This window comes from Oncorhynchus tshawytscha, linkage group LG20, assembly GCF_018296145.1.
Source record: "Oncorhynchus tshawytscha isolate Ot180627B linkage group LG20, Otsh_v2.0, whole genome shotgun sequence".
NCBI classification, from domain to species: Eukaryota; Metazoa; Chordata; class Actinopteri; order Salmoniformes; family Salmonidae; genus Oncorhynchus; species Oncorhynchus tshawytscha.
The window spans coordinates 24971091-24999066 of NC_056448.1; the positions used below are offsets into that span (position 1 = coordinate 24971091).

The following is a 27976-nucleotide window of genomic DNA, read 5'->3' on the forward strand; positions in this document are numbered from 1 at the left end:
GACCATAAATTGCAATTGAATCTGTTTTAAATTCAGGCTGTAACACAACAACATATGGTAGAAGTAAATACTTTCTGTGAATACTTTCTGAAGGAACTGTAGTATAAAAGTACCTGTTTGTGAGATAGCGATCTAACCATCTTGTCAAATGTTCAGGGGGGGCCCTTTTGAAAATAATGTATCATTTAAATTATGGATAAGATACTGATGAATATTACAAGATCAGTCCAAATAAAATAAAACATTGAAATATTCTAATTCTGGATGAACACAGTCATGATTCACAATCAGGGGAGCAACTTTCTTTATTTTTTAAAAATCCATGGATGAACACTCCAAACGGCCTTACCCAACTGCTCGGAGGTATCCGCATGGTCCTAAAGCACAGCACACTGCACCGCTGCCTCGTTTTGTATCACATTCCAATGATAAAACTGGGGGGACAAAAATGCAAATTCAGAATGTGGGGGCTGACTTGTCCCAGTGAAGGTTGCACCCCTGCTCACAATTAAAAGTGTTCTCTTTTCTCTTTGTGTCAAAATGTATAGTACAAAATATGTTCTGATATAACCCACCATCATGGGTTTAAGTTAAACTGTTGAAAATGTCAAAGACAAATCATATTTTATCACCCCTCCACATGAAAGTGCTCCCTTCTCCTAAGAACAACATATCGAAGAAGAGGTTGGGTTTGACTAATTAAATTCTACCCCCAGGATGCTGTATGATATTTGTATTTATACATATATTTAATCTTCGCTTTTTGTTTCATCACAATCTGTGCCCTATTTTATAGAAAGGGCTAGGATTACATTTACTGTCCATATCACACAATGTCATCCATTGTAGTGAGACGTTGGGGCCCTCTACCCAAATGCATGCCAACGTACTGTAAACATACCATTGAATTGTTATAGCATGACAGAGCTTCTCACAAAACGGGAGCTCATAATTAATTATTCTATTCATCTTGCATCCAGTTCTTTATTTGAATAAATTGCAGTTGCCTTTCTGCAATGTGTGTCCTGTCTCTGTCACATTATTGTTGAGTATTTTTTGCAGAAGCGTATTGTGCACTTGTTTTTTCGGGCCATCATAGGTGTAATGCCCAATGATGTGTATACATTGATAATGGCCAAATTTTATGTAGCTACACCAACTTTTACTTTACACAAAAATGACCACCAGAGGGCATCCTATCCCATTTCATGATACAAGATACACACTGCACATTCACTGCCTTGGTTTAAAAAAAATAGCCTATAGTTGAATAATACTTCTTATTAATCAAGGTAAGCCTAATAGGTGCATGTATTATCAGATTTGTACAAACCAGCTTTAAGCAAACTTGTTGAATGTCTATGGTAAATGTATTTAAGGTAGGGAATAGGGATTTTCGTGTTCTGTAATAAATGAAGAGTCGTTAATTTATTATAATATGATATGCAGATCAACATTTTGGGAGGATATCTAGACTTGCTATTCATACGTGAACATGTTAAGAGAACAGTCGGTTCTTCAGAATATGAACGTTTCTCATTGCGATAGTGGCAGCTGTCTGTGTTGTGGTTGGTGTGGTGTGTGGGAGGGAAAGAGAGCCACTAGGCAACACTTTCATCGGTCTCACTTTTTACGGAGTGACAGGTTGAAACGCAGTGAGCCCTGTAATTGCAGGGTGTTCCCAAGGCAACAGATAAGGCATGCATTTCGTCAACCTGTTTGGGTTCAGTTTCTGAAAAACAACAGAGACTGACGGTGACAGATTGAGACTGACGCATTGATTGCGCTGTTTGGTCGAGACCCGCATGAACGCAGTAACATTTAAAGTGTTGCGGCGCTCGCGCCATTCTAGTCATTGCATCTTCTATGGGAAATATATATTTTAATCTACGACGCAGCCGAGGAAGTTCATTAAAGAAAACGCTTGTCTACACAACAGTTTGCCGCAGTAAGTAGCATATACATGTAAAACTTGACTGACTATTTTGTAGTAATCCATTAAAGCCTATAGTTTACAAATATCACCTGATAACATGATTTGTTTTACGCTTTGAACGCACACACACTTGCAAATGTTTATCTTTTAGCTCAGTTCCAATTTATTTCCCCCCGCTGCTATGCTTTCACAGTAGCTGACGTCCAAATGGGAATCATGTGAAGAATTTACATGTGTTTGAACATACCAGACACAAACTAGGCTATACCTCGGAATGATAGGTGAACTTTAGAATGATATCATATCCCAATAAAATTAGAAATCTTATGCAGTATCATGCAACAGTTTATTATATCCTTGGCATACACTTACACATCCTAAAATATAATACTTTTCTAATGGCAAGTAGGGCTTAATAACTAGTGGCGGTTCGTGCCGTTTAAGGTAAAGGAGGATGACACATTTTTTTAATGAACATGGCCTTATTTCTATTACAGCATATTGGATAACTGTCATTCATATCCCTTACAAAAAAGATTGCAGTCAGAATGCAATATAACTACAGTTAGAGTGCAGTTTAACTGCAGTATGCTGCAAATACTGTGTCCAAAATATAACTTTTTTTACTGCAGTAATTTTGCATTGTAACTGCAGTTACAGTGCAGTATAACTGCAGTTCAACTGAATTACACTGCAGTTCAACTGCATTACACTGCAGTTATTCTGCAGTCATTCTGCAATTACTGTGTCCAAAAAACCACAGTTGACTGAAGTTACTGCAGTTTCAAAACTGCAATCTTTTTTTGTAAAGGTCTCCATTCACCCAGCTCAATGTAACATCGATAGGTTTCGGCTACTACCTGATACTAGAATTTTCCCTGTACCCACTGAGGTTGCTACAACCTAGGCTATGAATGAAAGTTTACAACGTAACTTTTTTTTACAACAACATGTCAAGAGATTTGAGTAATCAAGGTGACAGACAGTGACACATTCAACACCGCTTTGCACACTCTTTCCTGCATCTCTAGCTGATCTAGGGTGTAATCATTACTCCAACATTTTCAAACAAGAGTTTCTATTGGACAAATTCAGGTATGTTTATCCCCGTTCAGTTGGTTTCGGTTGAAGAAACTTTTTTTTTCAACAGAATCGGCACATTGAATACACCACTGATCACAAGCAAACACAGTTGACTTTCATAGCAGCCACATACAAACAGCTCGTTGTATATATAATTCCTTCTGGCATCTATCTACTTGCTCTCTTCCTCACCTTTTCCCTTCGCTTGTCGACTTCAGGGCACAACACATCAGACGTCTGTGACCAGGTGAAAAATCTTTCCAAGCCAAACCTTTACATCATGACCCGCTACACACAGCCTACATTGTTGCCACGTCATAGTCAACATAGCTACTAGAACTAACAAGTTAGTAATCCCGCTACAATCATGCAGTACAGTGTACAGTCAGCAGCGGGCACTTACACCAGTGGGCCCAGGTGGCAATACATTTATAAAATCAAAAGCTTACCTTGACTTGGAAGAGTTCCAATGTTGGATAGACATAGCCAGCCTGCTAATATATCATCCCTCTCTGTTTGAGCCTTGTGTTTGAGTTGGCTAAAATAGGTAGCTCTCTCCTGCTTCTCCTTAATTTTGGAATAAATGAATTTGTTCAAAACTATTCAACTATTGTCTTTCTCTCTTTGAGGCATCTACTTACCACATTTTATGCACTGCATTGCTAGCTAGCTGTAGCTTATGCTTTCAGTACTAGATTCATTTTCTGATCCTTTGATTGGGTGGACACCGTCAGTTCATGCTGCAAGAGCTCTGATAGGTTGGAGTACGTCCTCCAGAAGTTGTCATAATTACTGTGTAAGTCTATGGAAGGGGGTGAGAACCATGAGCTTCCTAGGTTTTGTATTGAAGTCAATGTACCCAGAGGAGGACGGATGCTAGCTGTCCTCCGGCTACACCATGGTGCTACCTTACTGAGTGCTGCTTCGTTACATGTGAATATATTTAGTATAGTATGAACTTTTTACATATTTCACTATTCATTTTTTCTTCTGAAATTCACAGAGGAGGATGGTCCTCCCCTTCCTCCTCTGAGGAGCCTCCACTGGTAAGCACTGCAATGGAACAGGTGCTCTCTTGTTATGTCTCTATATCATCCAAACTACACACGTAGTCTACTGAAAGTGCAAGTGCAATTTCAAACCTGTCCCTTGCAGTAATAGTTTTATCACCAGGAGTGTGGAATGTTTTATGTGGTGTGGCAGTGACACTTGTTTGCATGTCTAATCACATTTGTGTGTGTGTGTGTGTGTGTGTGTGTGTGTGTGTGTGTGTGTGTGTGTGTGTGTGTGTGTGTGTGTGTGTGTGTGGTCTCTCTCAGCTGCTGGACAAAGGCACTAACTTCTGCTGGTCTTGCTTTGGTTACACACACTGTGGGACTGACTGTGCACCCTGTCCCGTTCACCCCGACAAGATGCATATGAATAGCTTACTGAATCGATGGAGTAAGTAATATACTCTTCTAGTCCAACCATAAGCTCCTAACAGCATACTTACTACTTTCCTTCTTCTTTTGCACTCAATTCCTCACGTTTTTCCCCCCAAAATATTATTGGGCCCTCTCAAAATATAATTCTAATGGGGCAGCCTTCTTATTGGTCAACAAAAGACAGACCATCTCTTGTTGTCAAATTGACTGGCTCCAGCAATTCTCTTGTTGTCAATTCAATAACGGACCAGTTAATTTGAGACCAGTGAGACGTTTTGTTTTTGAGTTGTTACTTCTAGTACCTTTAACACATTTCCCTCCCTTGAAAGAAAATAATTGGAGAAAAGCTCTTGTTGAATGTGATTGCATTGCTTTAATCCTATATCTGTGCACCCCATGATTTTACATTGCTATATTATCCATCAGCGCGGCAGGTTCTTCACATTTTCCAGGGTCTTAGTTTACATAGAATATGTTTACATGAAATATGGCTTGTCTAATGATCTAACCTACGCTTAGGTTGTGCCAAGCCAGTCACAGTGATAAAGTAGGTCTAAACTTGTGTTGAAATCATGAGTTCCTTTTCGACCTAGTTGAAGGAAATAGATTGTACAGTAAAAAAATATAATGTACATGTCATTATAGACATGTTATGGGAATTACAGGATAATAACATGACTGGCCAATTATTTCACTTGATTGACTCTTTTGAGTTTTGAGTGTGGTGAACAGTGGGGTAAACTCCTACACTCTGCTGTGTTCCACACATTTACATTTATTTTGCTTGTGGGGGACATAAGAGAAGACATATGAGATATAAGGGTAGGCAGGGGACATAGGGGACCTAAGGGTAGGCGGTGGCTTGATGCATTGCCGTGAATTTGTTGGCACTCAGTTACTCTACCCAGGAGCAGGGAATATCAGGAACTGTGCTACTGCCACCCAAACGAGGAGGATAGATCATAAATCAGTTATTAATATCAGACAACAGAACAGGCATTGTGAGTCTTCAGTACAGGATGCTCTCTAACAGGGAGCTTGTGAATACAGTAGAGTTGATGTTCAGTAGGTGTGCAGTTGATACAGTACTAATTGTCTGTAAGAATTGTCTGTCCTCGGTTGCAATACTCACTACCGAGTTTCATACTGCCTCTGGAACAATGTCAGCACAATAACTGTTCCTCGGGAGCTTCATGAAATGGCTGAGCAGCCGCACACAAGGCTAAGATCACCAAGCGCAACGCCAAGCGTCGGCTGGAGTGGTGTAAAGCTCTCCACCATTGGACTCTGGAGCAGTGGAAATGCGTTCTCTGGAGTGATGAATCACGCTTCACCATCTGACAGTCCAACTAATGAATCTTGGTTTGCGCATGCCAGGTAGAATTCTACCTGCCTCAATGCATAGTGCCAACTGTAAAGTTTGGTGGATGAGGAATAATGGTCTGGGCTGTTTTTCATGGTTCGGCTAGGCCCTTTAGTTCCAGTGAAGGGAAATCTTAGAGCTAGAGCATACAATGACATTCTAGACAATTCTGTGCTTCCAACTTTGTGGCAATAGTTTGAGGAAGGCCCTTTCTTGTTTCAGCATGACAATGCCCCCGTGCACAAAGCGAGGTCCATACAGAAATGGTTTGTCGAGATCGGTGTGGAAGAATATGACTGAAAGCCCTGACCTCAATCCCATCAAAAACGTTTGGGATGAATTGGAACACCAACTGCGAGCCAGACCTAATCGCCCAACATCAGTGTCTAACCTCACTAATGCTCTTGTGGCTGAATGCTGTGGGGACTTGCACCCAATGTTCCAACATCTAGTGGAAAGCCTTCCCAGAAGAGTGGAGGCTGTTATAGCAGCAAAGGGGGGACCAACTCCATATTAATGCCCGTGATTTTGGAATGAGATGTTTGACGAGCAGGTGTCCACATACGTTTGGTCAAGTAGCGTATATTTACACTACATGTATATCTAGTGTAACTGAAGTATCCATTAAATATCAGCACATTTTGTAGAAATATTTGTATGGATGAAATGATTTGCATCAGCCTTTGTAAGAGAAACGCAAAGACTGTGCGGTTCCTCAGGCTCAGAGACAGTCTCCTCTCATGGCGTTCCAATGACAAGGTCAGATCTTTGACCCTGTGTCATCTGTGGGTACAAAGCCTTCCTCAGATCTATGCATCATTGTCACTCATTTAGAGAAGGAATGAGAAGCACTCTTATGAATGTTCTCTCCCTCTAGCAGTGATGCACATTTTGTCTATGCTTCCTGTTTGCCATGTACTGTCCTTGGTTATGTTGATACTAATGCCATATTCTGTGGTGTTTCACTAATGGAAAATTGTTTGTGGCAGCCATCGATTGTTCAGTGGGAGCAAAGTAGCTGAATGAATGTGCGTAGGTCATCTGTTTGGGTTGGTTTACTGACCAAAACAAAGGAGAACAACGTGGTCGATTCATAAGGGGCTTAACAGCGCGAGTTAGCCCTTATCTGTGTGGCACAACGATGGCACGCAAGCCTTGGCTGAACCCTGCCATGAGGTGACCATCTCTGCATGATGTAAACACAGAGGGTAATGTTGGCCATATTCAGATGCATGAAGGAATAATGTGTGTGTGTTTGTATGCAGATAGATCTGGTGTGATTCTGGAGGTTGGCCATAGGTCATTTCCAGATTTGGTTTCTCAATGTGGAACTGTGACACGTGTCACTTAGTTCGCCGGTCATCCAGTAGGACTTAAATACTTGTCAGGTCATAATTGGGGAGCATAGAGTGATCATGAGGAACACGGTTACATTAAGCTAAGGGTCAAGGCCTCGCAGTGCAGTCATTTCCTCAGAGGTTTTGCTATCGTAGTACGGTCAAGTGCTCTGGAAATGTCTGGATTTCCTTTAGACACACCTTGTCACATCCTGGATTGTTTGTGATGACACACAGGCGAGCTAGATCCTTCCTCTGTCCTCAGTTAAATCCTTCCTGTGTCCCCAGTTTCTCTTCTGGTCCAGGTTAACCCTTCATAAAAAAGTATTTAGCATAACTGTCTGCATGTTTACTTGAAAAGCATCTACTTTAAAAGCCTGGCTACACAATTGAACGGAAAACAAACTGAATCCCACACGAAGCTGCCACATTGTGCATATATCTGGTCAGGGAAAAAGTTCATACCCAGTAAACAGTTTTCATTCCCATAGTTTGTTTAGTTGGTGTAGAACCCAGAAATATCCTATCTATTGGATTGGAGTTTCTGTGGGTCTCTGATGATGTGCCAGCTAGGAGGCACAGTGGTACAGGGTACCAGTGGTACAGTAGAGAGTTCACCACCAGTAGCAGACTGTGCTCCAGCTGTAGTTAGGTAGTTTTCCTGGGCAGGGCTGTGGAATGTGACAGGGCTGTGAGGATTAGTTGAACCTTTTGAACATCATATTGTTCTGTATTCAGGCACCTGGCATGGTAGCCTGGTACTGGCTGCTTTGGCACTACTGGAGACTGGTGGGCCCCAGATACCCATTCAGAACCAGAGCCATACAGATCTCTAGGCCAATCTGAACCATTCACCATCTTTTCACTCCAACCAATGCAGGAGCTGGATAGTAATGCGTTTCGCTACACCCACAATAACATCTTGTAAGTATGTGTATGTGACCAATACAATTTGATTTGATTTCATCTGTCTCTGGTTGGTTGTGTGTTTATCAGAACGCTGATCCAGTTATTAAGCTACCAGACCTCCGTCACCGACCTCTGATTGATTCTCTGAGTCTGACTTTAATAATACATTTGTCACTTACTCAAGAAAATGTGACCGGGGGAAGGACAATGGGTGATTTTAAAGGAATAAAATACACTACGTCTCTCATGTCAAATATAATGACCATGTCATTAGGAGCTGAGAACACCCTGCCCAATACTCTTTAGTCATGAGTAAGTTTAAACTTTGAACTTAGTTTTAACAAGGTAATAATATCTCTTTGAATTCAAATGGATTTACCCTGTTTTAAACAATCTCGTTTTGACAGAATCCCTTTTGTTTTAAACAACATGACACCCACCCTGAGTTCATGTGGTGTCTCAACCGATGGTGGGCACAACCCAAAAAAGCTCAGATGTTGTGAAATAGGGTCTTAGCTACCGCAGAATCAGAGTTGACCTGTTTTTAGATCATTCGGCATTCATGTTTTTTTTTCAAGAAATTATAAAAAGTTTGACAAACCTGTTTTGTAAGCTTTAAAATAATATCAATCTCAAATGTTTATCTTTTCCAGTGGTGAAGACATGGTTGTCTCGTGCTATGGTGGAGTATGCAAAAGGTGTAAACTTTGAGCGCTTTTATCTCTTGAATGTTTGGCATTCAGGTCCAAAAAGTCACTTTCGTGGCACTTCTACACTGGGCAAATATGTGTGGAAGGTGTTGTTCCAATCAAAAGGGGTTCTGTCAAAAAGTTATTGACTTTAAACCGATTTAACCAAGAAAAAGTAGTTTAATGCTGATTTAATAACTTGCCCAGAGCCCCTATAGATCTGAAGGAGTGCCTAAATGATGTAGCATTAAGAAGACTAACCCCTCTACCTGGACAGGACAGACTGTGACTAGCAGTGGATCTTCGTGGCTTTAGGCTTCCCTGTGGAAAACTGTGAGCACTGATAGACAGATAATGAGAGATCATTGGGTATTTGTTATTGAGACTGTGTGTATGTGACTGGTGATTTTACAGCCAGCTCAGTCAACTGTTTACAAAGTTGAAAGCCTTCAAAGAACTGCCATTCACATGGAAAATATCTACAGCACAGTCCCACACCCTGATGTCAATGTTTTGCATGTTGAACCTTCAACTTCGCCTGGGTGGTTTCCTTAAATAAAATAATTCCAGCACTTTATACCACATGCGCACGCACACACATACACACTCTCCCAAAATACACACACAGGCCGACATACACTTTATGGAAGCAGCAGGTCGTGACCCCGGGAGACGTGTCACAGGGGCTGAGGACAGAGAGAGAGGGAGCAGAGAGCCGTGTCACAGGGGCTGAGGACAGAGAGCGAGGGAGCAGAGAGCTGTGTCACAGGGGCTGAGGACAGAGAGAGAGGGAGCAGAGAGCCGTGTCACAGGGGCTGAGGACAGAGAGCGAGGGAGCAGAGAGCCGTGTCACAGGGGCTGAGGACAGAGAGAGAGGGAGCAGAGAGCCGTGTCACAGGGGCTGAGGACAGAGAGAGAGGGAGCAGAGAGCCGTGTCACAGGGGCTGAGGACAGAGAGGGAGGGAGGGAGCAGAGAGCCGTGTCACAGGGGCTGAGGACAGAGAGGGAGGGAGCAGAGAGCCGTGTCACAGGGGCTGAGGACAGAGAGAGAGGGAGCAGAGAGCCGTGTCACAGGGGCTGAGGACAGAGAGAGAGGGAGCAGAGAGCCGTGTCACAGGGGCTGAGGACAGAGAGAGAGGGAGCAGAGAGCCGTGTCACAGGGGCTGAGGACAGAGAGAGAGAGAGAGAGAGAGAGAGAGCAGAGAGCCATGTCACTGGCTGAGGACAGAGAGAGAGGGAGCAGAGCTGTGTCACAGGGGCTGAGGACAGAGAGAGAGGGAGGGAGCAGTTAGCCAACCACAGCTCTAGGGTTCCACTACACTGAATTATTGATCCAGCACATCAAGGCAAAGCCCAGGCAGGCCAGAAGCCGATCCACTTACCATCAACACAAGTCCCAACCCTGCCAGCTATCCATGCAGCATCATGTCACAAGGACCATAAATGAATCATTATCCACGGATGGCCGGCCCATTTGTAAAAGCTCAATTTCGTCATTATTCAACCTGATATTTTGTTTGTTGCATTGCCCATAAGGATTTTACACTAACTGTATTGCATATGAGAGTGACACTTGTATATTGTGTGTGAAATAATGCATTGCTTCTGAGCCGGTCTGTGATGCTGGCCAGTGTAAGATTGTTGTTGATCAGGTTTATTTGTATATATTTGTGCTCATCACATCACCCACACAAGGCAGGCCTTGTTCTTTTTGATTCCCCCGCCTCCTCTCTGGCCCTCTCAGAACAAGTGTTATGAAATCAACTGCTGTCCATTTGTGTGTGTGAGGGCTGAGTGGCGCTGTGATTGTTTAGTGGTGGGCAGCCCTTCACATGTTCTGACATGTTTGACCCAGCTTGTTCCATGATTTCCTCTCTGTCTCTCTCTGTCTCTCACTGTCTATCCATACTGATACAAAGTACATACCGTACTCACACTAGCACAACCACATTCTCTTTTCAGTAGCTCGTATACTCAGACATTTTAGTCTCAAACATTAATTTCCCCTTGTAAACTACACAGTCAGTCAAAGAATGACACAGAGTTTGCGTAATGCTCCAGAGGACCACTCAGAATACACCCTCATACATGCAAGGCATAGTGTTCAGGAAGGCAGGTTAGCCCACACATACTCAGCTAGTTCTCATGAATCTACACACACACACACACACACACACACACACACACACACACAGAGAGCCTTGGTATGAGGAAGGCCTTTCTGCCCACTCTCTTGAAAGCTCTGAGAGTTTTCGTGGGAGAGAATGTGAGGGGGAAGCAGAACTCTGGCAAAATGCTTTCTCATTTTGATCTGTCACAATGTGAAACATCAAGTTCAAAATCTTCTCAGTCCTAAAATAAAATAAAAATGCATTGGTAGGGGACCAGCCAAGCAGGTTTCAGGAGAGTTGAAAACAATGACTCCATCGTAAAAGGAAAAAATATGACGTGTGTGTGTGTGTGTGTGTGTGTGTGTGTGTGTGTGTGTGTGTGTGTGTGTGTGTGTGTGTGTGTGTGTGTGTGTGTGTGTGTGTGTGTGTGTGTGTGTGTGTGTGTGTGTGTGTGTGTGTGTGTGTGTGTGTGTGTGTGTGTGTGTGTGTGTGTGTGCACAACAATAGGTGATAGCTCATGCAGTGTCATGTGAAGAGCCATGTTCTAGTTTGTGAAGCAGAAAGTTAATATTTTACCTATCAGGTAATTGCCTGTTTGTGTTGATTTGACTATCTCTCTGTTGATAACTGTACTGTGCACCATGGTTGCATATACAGTGGAATGAAAACATATTTCTTTGTCCACATACAGCAGCAGAAAAGAACCCCATACCTACTGTAAAATATGGTGGTGGATCTTTGATGTTATGGGGCTATTTTGCTTCCACTGGTCCTGGAGCCCTTGTTAAGGTCCACAGCATCATGAACCAACCCAGTACCAGCACATTTTGCCAAAAACCTTGTTCTCTGTCAGGAGGCTGAAAGGTGGTTGCAAGTGGTTCTTCCAGCAAGACAATAACCCCAAGCACACATCAAAATCCACAAAGAAATTGTTAATCGGCCATAGAATCAACAGTTTGCAATGGTCATCTCAGTCTCCAGACTTGAAACCCATTTGAAAACCTGTGGTTTGAATTGAAGAGCGCAGTCCGTAAGCGCAGACAAAGGATATCAAGGATCTGGAAGGATTCTGTATGGAGGAATGGTCTAAGATCCCTCCCAACGTGTTCTCCAACTCATAAAGCATTTTAGAAAAAGGCTCATTGCTGTTATCCTTGCAAGGTGAGGTATTAAAGTATTGAAAACGGGTGTCAATCATTTTGACCCATACCTTTTTTTGGGACCAAAAATAATTACATGCTCTTTCTCTGAGCAATTGTATTAGAGAAAAATAATATAATTTCCCCAAAATGTTATAATACAATATAGCTTAGTATTTGAATGATTTATTTTGTACAGTAATTTTTGCTCATCTTTATGAATGGTATCAATAGTTTTGGACCCAACTTTATATTCCATAGTGCTGAAAGTCTCATGTTGAAATGGAATAAATCAAAGGGGAGTCTATGCAGAAATGAGTAGAAGCAAAATCTTTTCACAAATCTGAGAGAGAAAGCAGGATTTGATCTTTAGTGAGATGAGACAGGAAGTATAAGGTCAAGGAATTTCAGATCCGTCTCTCTATGTAAAATCCCTTAATAATCCCTTCTGGGACCTGAATGGGCCGATGATGAATCCCATATGGGCTTGTAGAAAGGCTTTAGCTCTACTGTAAGTTGTCTGTATACAATGTTATGCCTTGTTTACGTCAGCTGGATTTTGTAATCAGCGCCCGGTAGCTGTGATAGGGGAGGTTACCAAACACTGATTATTTGGGCAGCCCCCCATCCCTCTCCCCCCCGGTTGTTTGTCTGTTATAACATTGTCAATCATTTGTCCATTGTGGTGAGCTTTGTACCAGTACACTGCACGACAAAAGGTATGTGGACTCCTGCTTGTCAAATATCTCATTCCAAAATCATGGGCATTAAAATGGAGTTGCCCCCCTTTGCTGCTATAACAGGCTCCACTCTTCTGGGAAGGCTTTCCACTAGATGTTGGAATATTGCTGTGGGGACTTGCTTCCATTCAGCCACAAGAGCATTAGTTAGGTCGGCCACTGATGTACGGCCATTAGGCCAGGCTCGCAGTCGGTGTTCCAATTCATCCCAAAGGTGTTCGATGGGGTTGAGGTCAGGGCCCTGTGCAGGCCAGTCAAGTTACTCCACACCGATCTTGCCAAACCATTTCTGTATGGACCTCGCTTTGTGGACGGGGGTGTTTTTATGCTGAAAGAGGAAAGGGCCTTCCCAAAACTGTTGTCACAAAGTTGGAAGCACAGAATCATCTGGAATGTCTTTGTATTCCGTAGTGTTAAGGTTTCCCTTCACTGGAACTAAGGGGCGTAGCCCGAACCATGAAAAACAGCCCCAGACCATTATGCCTCCTCCACCAAACTTTACAGTTGGCACTATGCATAGGGGCAGGTAGCCGTTCTCTTGGCATCCGCCAAACCTAAATTAGTCCACATACTGCCGGATGGTGAATCGTGATTCATTTCTCCAGAGAACATGTTCCACTGCTCCAGAGTCCAATGGTGGCAAGCTTTACACCACCCCAGCCAATGCTTGGCATTGCGCATGGTGATCTTAGGCTTGTGCGTGGCTGCTCGGCCATGGAAACCTATTTCTTGAAGGCCCTGGCTAACAGTTCTTATGCTGACGTTGTTTCCAGAGGCAGTTTGGAACTCGGTAGTGAGTATTGCAATCGAGGACAGACAATTTTTCTCTCACTACGGCCTTCAGCACTTGCCGGTCCCGTTCTGTGCGCTTGTGTGGCCTACCACTTTGCGGCTGAGACATTGTTTCTTCTAGACTTTTCCACTGCACAATAACAGCACTTACAGCACTGACTGGGGCAACTCTAGCAGGGCAGAAATATGACAAACTTTTGAATACATAGTGTAGATTGTGTGAGTGGATGTGTCTGGAGGCCCAGATGTAACAGTCTGTCATCCACACTGACGTGTTAAGCTGTTGTTGATGAAATAATATCTGTCTTGTACACATTGGTCATGCGGTACATAACACACACGCGCGCACACACACACACACACTTACTCTTTGTTCTCTATCTCTTTCATGATTTATTTCCATCAATTTGATTTGTGATTCAATTTCCAGGCCTTTGTAAACATGTTTAAAATAATTGTGTTTCAATTGACCTGCCTGGTAAAATGAATACAGTGCCTTCAGATAGTATTCATACACCTAGACTTATTCCACATTGTGTTGTGTTACAGCCTGAATTCAAAATGGATTAAATATATATATATATATATATATATATACATACATATATATATACATACATATATATATATATATATATATATTTATATATATATATATATATTTTATCTCAACCATCTACACACTTTTTTCAGACAATGAAATGATTTGGCCTTGTGTTTTAGGTTATTATCCAGCTAAAAGGTTAAAGGGGAATTCATCTCCCAGTGTCTGGTAGAAAGTACATCCAGATTTTCCTTTGGCCACGTTGTGTTGGATTTGCCCCAAACATAACCCTTTGTATTCAGGACATAAAGGAAAAGCAGCCAACAAGTGCTCAGCATATGTGGGAACTCCTTCAAGACTGTTGGAAAAGCATTCCAAGTGAAGCTGGTAGAGAGAATGCCAAGAGTGTGCAAAGCTGTCAACAAGGCAAAGAGTGGCTACTTGGAGGAATATAAAATACATGTATATTTTGATTTGTTTAACAATTTTTTTGTTACTATATGATTCCATATGTTTCGATGTCTTTGCCATTATTCTACAATGTTTAAAACAGTAAAAATAAAGAACAACCCTTGAATTAGTAGGTGTGTACAAACTTTTGACTGGTGCTGTACATTTGTAAAGTCATAAGAGAAGTACACAAATATTTTGACAATTTAAACATAATTATAACCAATAGGATAGTCAACAAGTTATTTATGGTTTACTAGGAGCCACTAGTAAACCATATCTATCCCCACACCAACACACTTACAACTTCACATTGGCCCAGGGCTGGACGTTGAGCTCATGTGGCCCTCATGATCTCACCACTCTACGTTACACACTCCAGGGTAAAGGCTGTGTGTTTGCATGTGAGTGTAACCCAATCGACCACCCAACTAGATCACTCATGTTAAAACTGACTTTTGCTATTTGTCGAGAGAGAGAGAGAGAGAAAACAACTGTACTTTGAAAACAAAGACACAGTTGAGTTTAGGGCTGATCAACATGTGCTTGTCTGCCCAGATATACTGTATAGCATTGTGTTTCAGATAACAGTCCTCTTGGCAAAGTCATAACATTACCATGACTTACTGTATTTTTGTGTATTTATGACATTTCTTGGAGTATCCTGCCCCCCAATCCCATCTACCTCCTACCCACCCTTCCCCCTCCTCCCCCACTCCTACCCAGACTACCCACTTCTATTCCCATCGCCCCACCCCGTCTTATCCCAGAGCAGGGAGTCAGTCTCTTTTTATCTTCCTTGGTTCGACACAAACCACAATACAAAACATTAATAAACAAGAAGAGCTCAATGACAGAACTACATAAATCTTGAAGAAACAGGACTGTAGGAAAGCTGCAGGCCCAGACCGGGTCTCCTCAGCCACACTAAAGCACTGTGCTGACCAGCCGTCCCCTGTATTCACAGACATCTTCAATCAATCACTTGAACTATGCACTGTTCCTGCCTGTTTTTAAATCACTCATCATCGTTCCCAACGAAACAAAAAGTATCCTGCCTGGATAACTGTTCTTGCGAATAGAAAACTTTCAGAACAAAAATTCCAGTAATACTTTTGTGTACATGTGTGCTAAGCTGACCTTAGTGGATTTGTGAACACTGGAGAATCTAGTTTCACGTGACTTCTTCCTAGTTAATGGACTTTTCATGCTTCTGTTGCACTAGATTGTGATATTATTTATTATGGCAATGTTTGCTCTCCCACTAAAGTATTCTCATGCATACCTATCTGGTCATCATGATGAAAATATTTAGCAGAACTCTTTTCAACCATATGCACCATTTGCAGAAGCTATGAGAAGCTTGTGTGATGGAATCTGTGTGAACAGGCAACAAAACAGGAGGTTGTTTGGCCTTGAGCAGGTTTTAGATACAGTAGCCAAGGCCTCAGCCCGGTATAATTGTTTTCTGCCTTGGAGCTGAAAGGAACGATGACATATGCTGTTGTGATGGTGTCATAGACCTCTGCCTACGTACAGTATGTATTTGTAGTTTTAGGCTACACACCCCATAAGCAAAGAATAATGAATCTAAACCACGATTGTGCGTCTCCAAATGGGTTTGTAAACCTGTCACAGTTATGCTGGGCTAGTAAAGAATGACTTTTGTAAAGGGGATTTTCAGGTGAACAAAAGAGAAGAGCAGTCATGGATATAGTCAATCATAATAATTTCAGTTTAATACAAGTTGCAACAGCGATATACCTCCCGCACAGAAGCAGAGAAAATGTCTAGCAGAGACAGGCCCCTTTTATATTCTAATCTGGTACCAAATGTACTGTAAACACCAGGCAGAGATGCTGGGAGGAAGAGAGACATTATCAGTGTTCCCTCGGCTCAGTGTGGCGCCAACCTTTAACCATCACATTCAACACTGGTAGACATTTAATACTGGCAGTTAAACAGGTCAAAGATACCAACATCAGTACTTAGTTACAGTAAATAAAATACAGCTGAGGAATTTATCAAATAATTCCCCATTAAAATACTTAGAAGGAAATTGCTAAGTTATTTTCAATTAATTGCATGCATTAAAAAGATATTTGAGTGCAAATTATGGTTTCATCTCACAATGTCTTTCATCTCATCAAAATGATTTCCCTTTCCTCAGAATCTGTTTAATTTGCATTTTAAATGAGTATATTTCCCTTTCAAATCACCCCCATTTTATTTCAAGATCAAAAACATTTCCTTTCCATCTTATTTTTTCTCATTTTTATGACACAGAACAAAAATATAAACGCAACATGTAAAGTGTTGGTCTCATGTTTCATGAGCTGAAATAAAAAAAATCTATGAAATATTCCACACGCGCACAAATCTTATTTCTCAAAAAAAAAAGCTCATATTTCTTTACATCCATGTTGGTGAGCATTTCCTCCTTTGCCAGGATAATCCACCTGACAGGTGTGGCATATCAACAAGCTGATTGTACAGCAAGATCATTACACAGGTGCACCTTGTTAGGGGAAAATAAATGGCCACTTTCAAATGTGCAGTTTTGTCACACAACACAATGCCACATATATCCCAAGTTTTGAGGGAGTGTGCAATTGGCAGGCTGACTGCAGGAATGCCCATAGGGCGGAGCACAATTGGTCCAGCGTCGTCCGGATTAGGGGAGGGTTTGGTCAGGGTAGGCCGTCATTGTAAAATAATAATTTGTTCTTAACTGACTTGCCTAGTTAAATAAAATGTAGACCAGAGCTGTTTCCAGATAATTTAATATTAATTTCTCTACCATAAACTGCCTACAACATTGTTTTAGAGAATTTGGCAGTAGGTCCAACTGGCCTCACCACCAACCACACCTCCACATTCTTCACCTGCAAGAACATCTGATCATCTAAAGCCCTTTTGTGGAGAAACTCATTCTGATTGGCTGGGCCTAGCTCCCCAGTGGGTGGGCTTGGCTGCCAGGTGGGTCTGCCTGTTGCCTCCAAGGCCCAATCATGGCTGCACAGTATAGTTTTGAGTGTTCGCCGCCGATATTTCTGGATTGAAGGAGAGCATTGTGATAATTCTAGTTCCTCTGATTGCTTTAACACTGGGATAGGGATAGTGAGTGAGACTGAGTGTCTGACCCTGTGCTTCTCTAGACGAGCTGTCCAGGATGAGGTGTGAGTTGGAGGTGACCCCTGAACCCAGCAGCCCCACACTGCTCGGCGAGGTAGCAGACACCTACTGCCAGGTGGACCGCTGGCAGAAGCTTCGCACCGCTGTCCGCAAACTGGAATTCTGGGAAGACTTCAGTGCCGAGCTGATTGGGAGTGGCTTCTTCTCCAAGGTGTACAAGGTATGAACGGTCCAATTTGTACATGGCTGAAAATAAATGTGTGTGTGCTTGTGAATACATCGACGTGTGTGTGTGTGTGTGTGTGTGTGTGTGTGTGTGTGTGTGTGTGTGAAAGAGAGAACAAAAAATAACTGACTTTCTACACCCCTTACCTATGATTTACTTCCCATATTTCATGTTTGTTTCAGTAATGAAAGTGTTCAAAATGCCATCATGCTGTATGTGGCATACATCCTGATAAGTGTATTATGACACATTTCACAGAAGCCAATACATAAATTATAGTCCCAACCAAAGAGCAACCTACATTTTGTGTACTACCAACTCGGGTGTTAACTGAAAACATGATGCCTTGGCTGATCCCTGAAGCACTCCTCAGAGCAGCAGCCGCAACATGCCCAAGTAATTACACTGCAGTCATGTCCTTCTCTGCATTCACATGCCCACGAGACATAGGAACATAGCTTAAGTTCTCTTAATACTGTCTAGATGTGAGGTACTGTCTGTGGAGTCAAATTAACAACATTAAAATGCTAATGGACTGAACACTGGCAGTCCTAGTAGTTCTTGGAGGTAATGTCAGGTCACAATAGCTCTGTAGCAGAGCCATCATGCAGGGCCACCGTGCGTGTTTGTGTTGAGATGGAACTCCCAGACGCTCAGATACAGATCAGAGATGGCGATATAAAGTCCTGAAAGGAGGGTGATTACAGGTGTGCAGTCAGTCAGCCAGTGTGATGGTTCAGGAACCTGTGCCAGGCTGTCTTCCAAATGGCTCCCTATTTAGGGCACTTCTTTTGACATATGGGCCCTGATCAAAAGTAGTGTACTACATAGGGAATAGGTTGCCATTTGGGACACAGCCAGAGAATGCTACTGTGGCGGGAACGTAGCGTACCACGGAACCAGTCTGGCCTCAGAGACAATAGGATGTAGTTAACTCACCTCAGGAAGCGATCAAGACTGCTAAGATTGTTGCTCTAGTCTCCGCACATTTTCATCTTGTGTTGGTATGCAAGAAACTGCATTGTTTGTTTTGTTACCCTGGCTCTAGTTCATAGAGATCCAGCCCTGTTTACAACCTGTCCAAATACACAATAGTGAGATCGTCCAACTGTTGTCAATCAAAGCTGAGCAACAACCACTCTGTAAATATATAACGCCCTTTGTTGTCTAGGTGTCGCACAGCACAACGAGGAAAGTGATGGTGGTCAAGATCTATAAGAACGACGTGGACCAGGACAGCATCGTACGAGAGATCAGTCTACTGCAGAAGCTCTCACACCCTAACATTGTCAGGTCAGTCCCTTTCCAACATGTATGACAAATGCTTGTATTTAGAGGAAGATGTGTAGGAGTTGCAACAACAACAAAAAGTAACAGTGTGATAGTAATACAACCTATTATTATTATTATCACAGGTATCTTGGGATCTGTGTGCGAGAAGAAAAGCTGTACCCAATACTGGAGGTAAGTGTCCTTAATCACTTAGGACACCAACATTTCCCTCTCAGTATCTGTGCATCTCACCATAGAATCAAGAGATTGGTATCCCTGTGTAAAACCCATAGAAAGGATTATCTCTATGGTATAACCCATCTCTATAGACACATGTAGATTCTCGATGGTACTTTCCCTCTGTATTTGTGCATCTGGCAGTAGTCACAGTTGTTGAAGGGAATAGATTGCTAAGTATGTGTTTAACCATGGAAATAGGATATCTATGTACGGAATAAAGGATCCATCTCCATAGACATGAATATAGGATCTCTATGGTACTAATTGCACCCCCTCTCTGTGTTGTCAGTATGTGAGTGGAGGCTGTCTGGAGGACCTCCTGGCCCAGGAGGACGTGTCTCTGTGTTGGAGGGAGAAGGTGGACCTGGCCTGTGACATCAGCAGAGGCATGACCTACCTGCACTACAAGAACATCTACCACAGAGACCTCAACTCCAAGGTTGCGCGCGCACACACACACACACACACACACACCACTGCCAGGCCAGGGTCTCGTCTGGACAGATGACTACAGTGGTGCCAGAGCAAAGTACACTACTAATGCAATCTGGGCTTTTAATTTAAAAACGCACATGACTTTCATTTGACATGAATCTTTTTCCATGTATCCAGACGTGAGTGGGAAGTTGATTGAAGGTATTAAGGACAAGTACAGTATATGTTTCTGGTTATTTCTTGATCTGTAAATCAGATAACTAGGGTCAGCCGACTATTTTCTCAAGCACGTAGATCAGAGATCATCAACTTGATTCAGCCTCGGCTCACTTTTTTCTGGAGCGGATGGTCAGGGGACCGGAACATAATTACCAATCATTTGTAGATTGCAAATTGACTGCAAAAAGCCCAAACAGATTAAATATTTGACTAAAACGTAATCATTTCAAACCTTCCATACATTTGTATATGATCACATATCTCTATTATTCATGGGAATACTTTGGAACAGATTTCCTGAATAAAAATCAATTGGAGCTGATTTTCTGTTGTTTTTACAGTCTTTTTTTAATGTCTAAAAACCATTTTATACTTTTTTTTTGCTCAGAGAACTTGGGGGGGGGCAAATAATATCACCTTGGGCTGCCAGTTGAAAAACCCTGACGTAGATAGACATCCACTCTACCTGTACTATATCCTAACACACATAATGACCTAACCTAGAGCCTACTGTACCTGTACTATATCCTAACACACATAATGACCTAACCTAGAGCCTACTGTACCTGTACTATATACTAACACACATAATGACCTAACCTAGTGCCTACTGTACCTGTACTATATCCTAACACACATAATGACCTAACCTAGAGCCTACTGTACCTGTACTATATCCTAACACACATAATGACCTAACCTAGAGCCTACTGTACCTGTACTATATCCTAACACACATAATGACCTAACCTAGAGCCTACTGTACCTGCACTATATCCTAACACACATAATGACCTAACCTAGAGCCTACTGTACCTGTACTATATCCTAACACACATAATGACCTAACCTAAAGCCTACTGTACCTGTACTATATCCTAACACACATAATGACCTAACCTAAAGCCTACTGTACCTGTACTATATCCTAACACACATAATGACCTAACCTAGAGCCTACTGTACCTGTACTATATCCTAACACACATAATGACCTAACCTAGAGCCTACTGTACCTGCACTATATCCTAACACACATAATGACCTAACCTAGAGCCTACTGTACCTGTACTATATACTAACACACATAATGACCTAACCTAGAGCCTACTGTACCTGTACTATATACTAACACACAATGACCTAACCTAGAGCCTACTGTACCTGTACTTTATCCTAACACACATAATGACCTAACCTAGAGCCTACTGTACCTGTACTATATCCTAACACACAAATGACCTAACCTAGAGCCTACTGTACCTGTACTATATACTAACACACAATGACCTAACCTAGAGCCTACTGTACCTGTACTATATCCTAACACACATAATGACCTAACCTAGAGCCTACTGTACCTGTACTATATCCTAACACACATAATGACCTAACCTAGAGCCTACTGTACCTGTACTATATACTAACACACATAATGACCTAACCTAGAGCCTACTGTACCTGCACTATATACTAACACACATAATGACCTAACCTAGAGCCTACTGTACCTGTACTATATCCTAACACACATAATGACCTAACCTAGAGCCTACTGTACCTGTACTATATACTAACACACATAATGACCTAACCTAGAGCCTACTGTACCTGTACTATATACTAACACACATAATGACCTAACCTAGAGCCTACTGTACCTGTACTTTATCCTAACACACAATGACCTAACCTAGAGCCTACTGTACCTGTACTATATCCTAACACACATAATGACCTAACCTAGTGCCTACTGTACCTGTACTATATACTAACACACATAATGACCTAACCTAGAGCCTACTGTACCTGCACTATATACTAACACACATAATGACCTAACCTAGAGCCTACTGTACCTGTACTATATCCTAACACACATAATGACCTAACCTAGAGCCTACTGTACCTGTACTATATCCTAACACACATAATGACCTAACCTAGAGCCTACTGTACCTGTACTATATACTAACACACATAATGACCTAACCTAAAGCCTACTGTACCTGCACTATATCCTAACACACATAATGACCTAACCTAGAGCCTACTGTACCTGTACTATATCCTAACACACATAATGACCTAACCTAGAGCCTACTGTACCTGTACTATATCCTAACACACATAATGACCTAACCTAGAGCCTACTGTACCTGTACTATATCCTAACACACATAATGACCTAACCTAGAGCCTACTGTACCTGTACTATATCCTAACACACATAATGACCTAATCTAGAGCCTACTGTACCTGCACTATATCCTAACACACATAATGACCTAACCTAGAGCCTACTGTACCTGCACTATATCCTAACACACATTATGACCTAACCTAGTGCCTACTGTACCTGTACTATATCCTAACACACGTAATAAGGACCTAACCTAGAGCCTACTGTACCTGTACTAGCTTTAGCCAAACTGAACCTGTCACTGTATATAACACAAATGCTAAGCTGCAGGGTTGGCATTCTTCATAGCCTGTATTAGTCCCACTGTACCACTTTAAGTCCTCTTTGAAACAGTGTTACCTCTTATTCTTGCCGGTTTAGTTATGCCAAAGCTTGTTTTTTCCAGCATAGGCAGATTACAGGGATCCTGCCTCAGATATCACTAACTACTGACTGAATTTCACTGTAGGGGAGGCGTTCCTGTCAATGTAGGGTTTTGTTTCAGTTATGAACCTTCCCAGAATCTGTCCCTGCTACCTTCTCAAAGGCTGCATCCCAAATAGCACCTATATTCCCTAAAAAGTAGTGAATTGTTTAGGTAATAGAGTGCAATTTGGGATGCAGCCTTTGAGAAGGTCTTAATAGCAGGTACAGATTCTGGGAAGGTCCATAACTGAAACAAAACCCCACATTTAAAGGAATGTCAATGTACAGTAAATAAGCCTAGTCCAAACCAGAACAGCCCATAAGGCTGTCCTATCTCATGTTTCAATAGTGTGAGGCAGTATAATGTACAAGTACACCCCCTAGACAGGACCCTAGTCTAGAAAACAAGTAAGAGGGGGCTGAGGTTGAGCGTTTCCACTTCCTGGATAATCCTCTGTGAACATTATGCAAGGGGTTTGTTTATATACAAGCACACACTCACATCTCCCTTTCTCATGATCTATCCATCCCAGTCCAAACTCTTCTCTTTGGTAGTAAACCACATCAGTGATGAGGTTATGGGTTGTGGTGGGTGTGATTCTCCCATTGCCCCATTGCTCTGTCATTACAGGCCCATGGTGTGGCAGGAAACGCCCTGCATGCTCATACTAGAACCAGTCATGTCTCCCCAGCAGCACCAGGGATAGAGAGGTTATAGCGATATAGGCTGAATTCTGTTTTAAATAACACTGATACTCTCTGTCTAACCTCATAGGTCTAGATACCCATACTGTCTAAACCACTGGCCCATAGGTCTAGATACCCATACTGTCTAAACCACTGGCCCATAGGTCTAGATACCCATACTGTCTAAACCACTGGCCCATAGGTCTAGATACCCATACTGTCTAAACCACTGGCCCATAGGTCTAGATACCCATACTGTCTAAACCACTGGCCCATAGGTCTAGATACCCATACTGTCTAAACCACTGGCCCATAGGTCTAGATACCCATACTGTCTTAATCACTGTCACTGACCAATTGGTCAACTTACTGTTCCGATCTGTCATTAGTCTCGGAAACCCAGACCTAGGATGTCGGATTCTCTTGGACATTTTGAAAGGGGTAAAACAATTGTTCTGAGAAGGGTACTCTTCAAACAGACAACTCTCCCAACAAATCCAAAGTTTGGGTAGGTGAGGCTTAAAATGTGGGTGGGAATTGTACTCCTATTTAGCTAGGGTAACAAACGGATACAGTAGTGACATCATCGGTGACTCACGTCCCATTTCCAACTTGTCCTCTCTGTCCCAACTAACACCGGAACTTCTGTTGAGTGGAAGCTGGAGTATTGGTACATTGTGGGAGGCAACCCATCTGCCTAGAGAGGCTCCTCTGCCATCAATAGTATTGGGCCAACAAAATGGCCACAGCAGCCCCCATGTTACATCTCAATAATTCACTGTTCAGAGAGGATGGTTGTTGAAGGAACGTTTCAGACTGGATTATGAGGCAGCCTGCTAAACCAGCTGGTTTCAGATGGGTACCGTTTGTCCTAATGCAGGAGCAATAGTCAGCTCAGTAAATGACAGAGGAACGAATCTGAAGTGTGTTTTCACAGTCACATCCAATGTTATGATTGTTTTCGATGTTTCACCGTCGCTGTGCCTCTTTGTCCATGTGAGAATTGTGTGGTTTGACCAGAGGTGGGAGAAGTACCCACTTGTCATACTTGAGTAAAGATACCTACATAGAAAATTACTCCAGTAAGTCACCCACCAAAATATTACTTGAGTAAAAGTATTTGGTTTTAAATATACTTAAATGTCAAAAGTAAAAGTATAAATAATTTAAAATTCCTTTTATTAAGCAAGCCAGACGTCACCATTTTCTTGTTTTTAAGTTTACGTATAGCCAGGGGCTATCTCCAACACTCAGACATCATTTACAAATTAAGCATTTGTGTTTAGTGAGTCCGCCAGATCAGAGGCAATAGGGATGACCAGTGATGTTCTCTTGATAAGTGTGTGAATTGGACCATTTGCTTGTCCTGCTAAGCATTCAAAATGTAACGAGTTCTTTTGGGTGTCAGGGAGTAAAAAGTAAAATATTTCCTTTAGGATTGTAGTAAAGTTAAAGTTGTCAAAAATAGAAATAATCAAGTAAAGAACAGATACCCCCAAAAACGATTGAAGTATTTTTACCTACGTACTTTACCCCACTGCGTTTGACCTCCAGCACAGTGATAATTCATAAGTCAGTATTCAAACAGTGAATCAAGAGGTGTTTCATATCATGTAGAAACATGTGAATGTATAGCCTATGGAATTAGGTTGCTACCTCAGGCTCAAAAGCAGATAGAATGGAGAAGGTTAAAATGACTGTGTTGTGTGGATGTAGAAAATGGAGAAGGTTAAAATGACTGTGTTGTGTGGATGTAGAAGTGTCACACTGACCTCTTGTGGTCAACATGTTGCACTGCAGTGTGACAATATGACTTCAGTTATTGCTTTTCTAGTTAATCCCAGCTCTGAATATCTGCTGTACATTTAGGAATACATTTTGATGTCTACTGTATTGTACATTTGAAAAGATTTGATAGCATTGACCAGTGCTTTTAATGTGAGTAATATTCTGAACGTTGTGTGTGTGCAGAGTTGTCTAACGTTGCCTGAATGGTGTGTGTGTGTGTGTGTGTGTGTGTGTGTGTGTGTGTGTGTGTGCAGAACTGTTATCTAACATTGTCTGAACATTGTGTGTGTGCAGAACTGTCTGATACGGGAGACGTCTCGGGGCAGGGAGGCGGTTGTGACAGATTTTGGTCTGGCCAGGGAGGTAATGGTGGAGCTGCCAGCTAATGACCCAGAGAGGAAGATGTCCCTGGTGGGTTCTGCCTTCTGGATGGCCCCTGAGATGCTCCGAGGGGAACCCTATGACCGCAAGGTAGGTAGCCTACACACACGTTCTGCATCCCAAATGGCACCCTATTCCCTATTGAGTGCACTGCTTTCGACCAGATGTCTATGGGCCCTGGTTGAAAGCAGTGCACTAAAAAGGGAAGAGGATGCCATTTGGGACGCTGACAGTTTTACACCCTGATATAGAAATAACTGGTTTTCACTAAATGATAGAAAATACTTACATCTGATCCTTCCTATTATAATCTATTCATAACATTCATTTAATTGATTTAGTTCATTAATGGAATGCAATTAGGACAATTAGGACAATAAAGTCAATACCATGGGGCGGCAGGGTAGCCTAGTGGTTAGAGCGTTGGACTAGTAACCGGAAGGTTGCAAGTTCAAACCCCCGAGCTGACAAGATACAAATCTGTCATTCTGCGCTGTCATTGAAAATAAGAATTTGTTCTTATCTGACTAATTAAATAAATAAAGGTAAATAAATAAGGTAAATAAAGGTAAATAAATAAAAAACAACTTCTTCCTCCAGGTGGATGTTTTCTCTTTTGGCATCATGCTGTGTGAGATTTTGGGCCGGATCTCAGCAGATCCCGAGATCCTTCCCAGAACACGGGTAAATTAAAACCTACACACACACACATCCTTGCTATCCTTGTGGGGACCAAATAATTGATTCCTATCCAAAATCCTATTTTCCCTAACACTAAATCTAACCTAACCCATAACCCAACCTTAACCCCAAAACTATACCCAACCCTAACTCCTAAACCTAACCGTAACCCCTAACCTTAATTTTAACCCTGACCCCAATTGTAACCCTAACCCCTAAGCCTAGGGGGGCCTGGAAAAATGTCCCAACTTGTCCAAATGTTCCTTGTTTTACTCTCCTTATGAGGACTTCTGGTACCCACAAGGATAGTTAAACAAAAAACGCACACACACTTATCAAAACCAAAGAACCATAGACTGCTGGATTTAGACTGACACTACACACGTGGAAATTATACCACAACTGAGCTATTGAGTTAATTAAATGCATTTCCCCACAACTCAGACGTTATATTGAATGTGATCCTGCAACATAATTTGGCAATTAGCAGTCTTGTTACTTGATAGCTCTCTTAGTTATTATGCCATTAGTGACAGTGCCATTTGCATGTAGATGATGGTGAAATGAGTCATCTAATGTCCCTGTCTGTCGTCCCCGGGGTGATCAAGACAAGGTCAGAGACAGGGAGCAGAGAGAGACTTTAATGTGCTCGTTGAGGTTTCACTTAAATTTGATTTATTTGTGACATTTGTCATTAGAAGTGGGAGGACCGCAGGGTCAGTTAGTCACACTGCTATCCTATCTATACAGTACGTGTTCTGCGAATTCATCAGTAGTCCCTGATGATCAAAACTGTAGCCTGTATACAACAGTGGGGATCTCAAGACTTTCCTTGTTTGCCATGACGTACATTGGTTATCTGATCCAGCTCTCTAACCTGTAACTACTTATTGATACTCTATGGGCCTGTACATGGTGTACAATGCAGTTGACACCGGGTTTGTTCTCTCTGCAGGACTATGGTCTAGACGTTGAGGCCTTCAGTGAGATGGTCCAAGGTTGTCCACGACGCATCCTGGAGCTGTCAGCCAACTGCTGTCTGGTGAGTGTGGACTGGAGGGAGGGAGTGTGAGGGAGAAACGGAGAGAGGCTGAGAGACCATGTTAGAGAGTGAATGTGAGAGCATGTCTCAGAAAATGAGAGACTTAAGCCGGGATTCATTACGAAGGGCACAAACACAGCTCTTTTTTTAGGTGTGCTTTTAAAGGTAATTAAGGTTTGAGCCAACATCTGCAGCGTTTATTATAAATGCGATCTCTCATTGTCTGTATTTCAGTGCGTAGCGCTTTAACACTACTATAAACATGCTTCGTATTAATCCTGGTCATAGAGTTTGCCTCAACTACAAGAGTGTAAGAAAGACATGCATTTGCCATCTACTGTACAATATCACTCATGTTGTCCTGTGGTTCAGATGGACTCATGTTGTCCTCTTGTTCTGTGGTTCAGATGGACTCATGTTGTCCTCTTGTTCTGTGGTTCAGATGGATGCGTTTCGGAGACCCTCCTTCTCAGAGCTGCTGGATGAGTTGGAGGACATCGCTGAGAGCCTGGAACCCCCCGACTCAAACCTGACCACTGGGTGAGGGGGTGGGGTCACTGTGTACCCCCCTCAGCCCTCCTCCCCTGGAACGGAGGACAGTGTGGACGGCAGCAGGCAGCCACCCCAGTCTTATACAGCAGAGGCACTTTATAGTTCAGGTCCGCTCTACAGGAACCAGGTGTAGGGCTCATAATGCAGCTCCTCCTGCTGACTCTGTGTGACACTGTGTGTTTCTCTGAAA

General features: G+C 42.3%; 1 protein-coding gene across 4 annotated transcripts; it reads left to right on the plus strand.

Moving 5' to 3' along the window:
* The first annotated feature begins 1558 nt into the window (after positions 1 to 1558).
* On the plus strand, positions 1559 to 27971 carry LOC112220340 (dual specificity testis-specific protein kinase 2-like). 4 transcript variants are annotated; one of them, XM_042302395.1, is made up of 11 exons: positions 1613 to 1948; positions 4023 to 4065; positions 4339 to 4462; positions 17679 to 17875; positions 19053 to 19174; positions 19297 to 19345; positions 19683 to 19832; positions 25425 to 25601; positions 26112 to 26195; positions 27148 to 27234; positions 27677 to 27971. In XM_042302395.1, exons 3-11 carry the CDS (start codon positions 4432 to 4434, stop codon positions 27776 to 27778), a joined length of 999 nt encoding a protein of 332 aa, XP_042158329.1. In that variant the 5' UTR covers positions 1613 to 1948; positions 4023 to 4065; positions 4339 to 4431; the 3' UTR covers positions 27779 to 27971. The 4 variants fall into 4 exon arrangements, with proteins under 4 accessions (XP_024237930.1, XP_042158329.1, XP_042158330.1 ...); XM_042302396.1 differs by lacking the exon at positions 4023 to 4065; XM_024382162.2 differs by lacking the exons at positions 4023 to 4065; positions 4339 to 4462 and having other exon boundaries at positions 1559 to 1948.
* Positions 27972 to 27976: the final 5 nt, after the last annotated feature.

Bases quoted from the DNA above. Each gene is read 5' to 3' on its own strand.
- LOC112220340 (XM_024382162.2), top strand. From the start codon at position 1,867: ATGGGAAATATATATTTTAATCTACGACGCAGCCGAGGAAGTTCATTA. The intron at 17,876-19,052 runs GTATGAACGGTC...TTTGTTGTCTAG, and splicing joins TCTTCTCCAAGGTGTACAAG to GTGTCGCACAGCACAACGAG. The intron at 19,833-25,424 runs GTTGCGCGCGCA...GTGTGTGTGCAG, and splicing joins ACAGAGACCTCAACTCCAAG to AACTGTCTGATACGGGAGAC.